The 4,213-nt window shown below is 30.8% G+C and overlaps 1 protein-coding gene across 4 annotated transcripts in view; it reads right to left on the reverse strand.

Annotated features, from left to right (window-relative positions):
- Window positions 1-4,213, reverse strand: part of LOC117173473 (sterol regulatory element-binding protein 2) — a 168,757-nt gene that overhangs the window by 47,239 nt on the left and 117,305 nt on the right. For all 4 annotated transcript variants that reach the window (XM_033362076.1, XM_033362073.1, XM_033362075.1 and 1 more), the window contains one exon: window positions 3,494-3,801. In XM_033362076.1, coding sequence (XP_033217967.1) covers window positions 3,494-3,801 — 308 coding nt within the window. The remainder of the gene's footprint in view (window positions 1-3,493; window positions 3,802-4,213) is intronic.

Here is a 4,213-nt window from a genome sequence, read left to right on the forward strand (position 1 = left end):
GCCCTGCAGCTATCATCGGGAATGTCTTGGCTCAAAATGTGGCGACGGTATGTTAAGGTGGAAATGACACCGTCTTGGCATGCAAAATTGAAACCCTCTGTAGCAGAATTCAATCCGGGCGATTTAAGGAAAGCAAACGTTAGCTCCCATATATATATATACACTTTCCTAAACACACCCTTTAAGATCCTCACAATTTTCCTAAATAAGAGGATTGTAAGGACAATCGAATCTGTTTGACAAGAAATGCACAAATAACACGGCTCAAAGAAAGGCGTAGCAGGATGTGGAGAGAACCTGCTCAATGATAGAGGTAGAGGTAGGTAGGTAGAGATAGAGGTATAGAGACCTTAAACGATGTTGCGACGATTGTACCCCGAATATTCTGTTAAACTAATCTTCCTTATCATCAGCGCTCTTGGAGGTGCCAAGCTTTCACTGGTTAGTAGCCTGAAAAGCATCTCTGTGTGTGAACAATTTGCTAAAAAACTTGCGGGAAAAATGTAGAAGGGGGTCGTCCTTGGGTCGCTCTGTGTCCTCAGGGAGCATGCGACTTTTGCCTAATCGCCGTATTGATTTCGTCACAGTATGTAACCAACTATGCGGTTGTCCTTCTGACAAACTTTTAATGATATACAGGGTGTCCGGGTACTCTAGGTACTTTTTTATATTTTTGAATTTCTCATAAATAATGGCGTCGAAAATAATAATGAAGAATTGTTGTGACGAGATATTAAATCGTAAAAAATATATTTTCTTTCAGAATACACGATCAATTATTTAACTTCCTTGCTGTATTTTGAATTCTGTAGAATTCGAACGAATTCTTAGAATGCAAATGAATTCTGAGAATTATGCTCCTTTCAATACTTTTGAAGTTTTTTTAATTCCCTTGATATCTTCAAAATACAACATGCATAATTTTGAATTCATTCGAGTCTTTTGCATGCTCTGAGTTTTATGCAATTGCCTGACTTTTTTTGATTTTTCAAACTTCTTCTCAATTGTAGAACTCTTTTAAATTCTCTACATTCTTTTGAAGTCTGTAAATTCTTTTGCACATTGAATTCTCTGAATACTTGTAATTTAAGAATTTCTTTAGTCTTTTTTATTCTCTGAACTCTCCTAAATTAATGTGAATTCTCTAATAACTTTTAAATTTTCTGAAATATTTTGTTTTCTATTAATTACTTTGTCTTCTATTCACTTTTTTTAATCACCTAATTTTTTTAATTCAGTTCATTCTGTTGAACGAATTATCTTACGAATTATCTGAATTCATCTGAATTCGTCTGAATTCTTACGAACGATCTGAATTCAAATTAATTATTTAATTTCTCTGAATTATAAATTTTTCAGTTATCTTACACATTTCGTATTCTTTGTATTCTATTGTATCTTTTTTTAATATCTAAATTATTTTGAATTCTGTGAATTGTTTTGAAGACTGGATAATTTCGCAATCTGTGAGTTCTTAAAAATATTCAAAAGATATATGAGCTCAAACTAACTCGAAGGGTATTTCAAAATAATTTAAAAATATTTTTTTTAATTCAGTCTTATCGCGAGAATTTAACAAATTCGGAAGAGTTCAGATAATTAAGAAGAATTCAAAGAATTGAGAATTTAGAGAATGCAGAGAATTTACAGGGTACAAAGGAATTTACAGACTTCCAACGAATTTACAAAATTCAAAAGAATTTAGAGAATTGAGTAGAATTCAAAAGATACAAAAAGACTTGTTGAAATTTAAAATAATGCATGGTGTATTGTAAAGATTTCAAGAGAATAAAAAAACTTTAAATGTATTCAGTGGTCACGTGAGAATTAAAAAATTTCAGAATTGTTTAAAGAGTTCAGAAAATTTCAACAGAATTCACACAATTCAAAAAAGAAAATACCAAAGACTTCATAAAATTCAAAAGTTATTAGAAAATTCAGAATAATTCAGAAGAGTTAAGATAGTAAAAACAGACTTAACGAAATTCAGAATAATTCATGGTGTATTGTGAAGATTTCAAGAGATTAAAAAAAAAACATAAAATTTTTTTAGAATTCAAAACATTCTAAAAAAGTTAAAATATTTCAACGTGTATTATAATGATTGCAAGATAATTAAATTTTTTTAAATTTATTGATATCGTGAGAGTTCAAAAAATTTAGAGTAGTTTAGAGAATTCAAACAATTTTGAAACAATTCAGACGAATTTAGAGAATTAACAAAAATTCAAAGAATTAAGAAGGATTTAGAGAATTCAGAAGAATTCATATGGTGCAGAAGTATGCAGACTTCAGAAGAACTCACAAAATTCCAAAGAATGTAGAATTGAAAAAAATTTAGACAATAGAGTAGAATTCTTAGAATACAAAAACTTTTTTAATTTTTCTGAATTCTCTAAATAGTTTTAAAATTTTCTGAACTCTTTAAACTGTTCTGTATATGTTGACTCTTCGCGATATCACTGAATTAAAAAAGAATACTTTTTAATTATTTTGAAATCATTAAACTACTCTTCAGGTTAGTTCGAAACTTCTTTACATATTTTAATTTAGAGAATAAGAATTTAGAGAATTCGGAAGAATTCAGAGGATTCTTACGAATTCCCAGTGTGCAAAAGAATGTGAAGAGTTCAGAAGAATTTACTGAATTCAAAGAATTTAGCTAATTTTAAAAAATTAAGAAAATGGTAGATTAATTAAGACGCTTAAAAAATTTCGATCATTTTAAAACAATTCAGAGAATTCTGAAGAATGCAGAGATTTCGGAAGAATTCAGAGAATCATGATGAATGCAGAGAATGAGAAAGAATTTAGAGTTCAGAAGAATTCAAAAAGTGCAACAGAATTCACAGACTTTGGAAGAATTCACAAATATATCTCGTCGCTCAGTTGCCGTTTGAAGTTGTCACCTTAACATTCACAACCTCCTGCAAATTTGAAATTACACGGCCTCAGCTTTTTTGTGCACACATGCTCGCCAGTGAAACATGGATTGTCTTCCATCTAATGCGTGCTTCTGATTGTTCATCTTTAATGGTTAATTACTAATGAATTATTAACTTTACAATAAATCTTTATTATTGTTTTCGACTCTATTTTTATGAGAAATTCAGAAATATAAAAATGTACCTTGAGTACCAGGACACCCTTTATATACATAATGTACTGCTATAATATGTATAATATATATAGTGACCCGTCGGGTCGCTACTTTACTACTAGTGGGCATTTGTCTGTTTTAAAAACTAATGCAAACAGCATCGCAATTCTAATGAAATTCAAGTTTAATTGATATAAAATACATTTATAATTGTATTTTTTATCAAAAACAGAAAACCCATTTCAAGCAAGTTTAAAGTAACAAAAAACCACAAATTGGATAAATATGCATGCAAGACTTTAATTCAACATTAAAAATTCCTAGCACTATTGTCATGTTAATTAAATTAAAATTAACTTCCTGCTGTACACTAATTACATTTTTGTAACTTACCAAGAAGTTTTGAGACGATCTCTGTTGGCAGTGATAGTAAACCATAGACTGTTCAAGTAATTTTCCAGCTTGGTCAACAAATTTGAATAAAGATTGACTTGAACGAGATTTTATTCCCTGAATTATGCAACGCGCAGCATGTTGTAATGGTTTATTGTCGTTGTGAGAATCATTTAATTGGGAGAATTTCCCAAAGGGAAACTTTTCTTCAACAATACTTTGTGCTACTAAATCATATTCGCCTAATCTCCAGCTTGCTGCTACACATATTACAGCACCCCACCAAAGTCCAACTTTATCCTCACATTCTGTAACAATGGATATAAATTATTCTTATCATAACATTACCACTGAGAAGTAGGTGAGAGTTGCAATCGATGTATGATGCAGTCCGAGTGTTCAAAAAGTAAGGTTACTTTTCAACTTTCGCGGGCTACGTACATTCAAGTTTAAAATTTTTTGTTTTGTTGTGTTGGTACAATCGTCACGATCATATGTTCACAGTTTTGACTATATAGCTCGTGTTGTTATTCTGGCAAAGGCGTAAAAAGTTAGAAGGGTTTGGTGTGCTCGGCGATTTTCTTCTTTCGAAAAAAATGAAGCAAAGAGTTTGCATTTAATTTTGTGTGAAAAATGGAATCCAGTGCTCTAAAACTCTTGAAATGTTGACAGTTGCATACGGTGAGGCTACTCTGAGTAAGAAAAATGTGTATAAGTGGT

Source organism: Belonocnema kinseyi, chromosome 5, assembly GCF_010883055.1.
Source record: "Belonocnema kinseyi isolate 2016_QV_RU_SX_M_011 chromosome 5, B_treatae_v1, whole genome shotgun sequence".
Lineage (NCBI taxonomy): Eukaryota > Metazoa > Arthropoda > Insecta > Hymenoptera > Cynipidae > Belonocnema > Belonocnema kinseyi.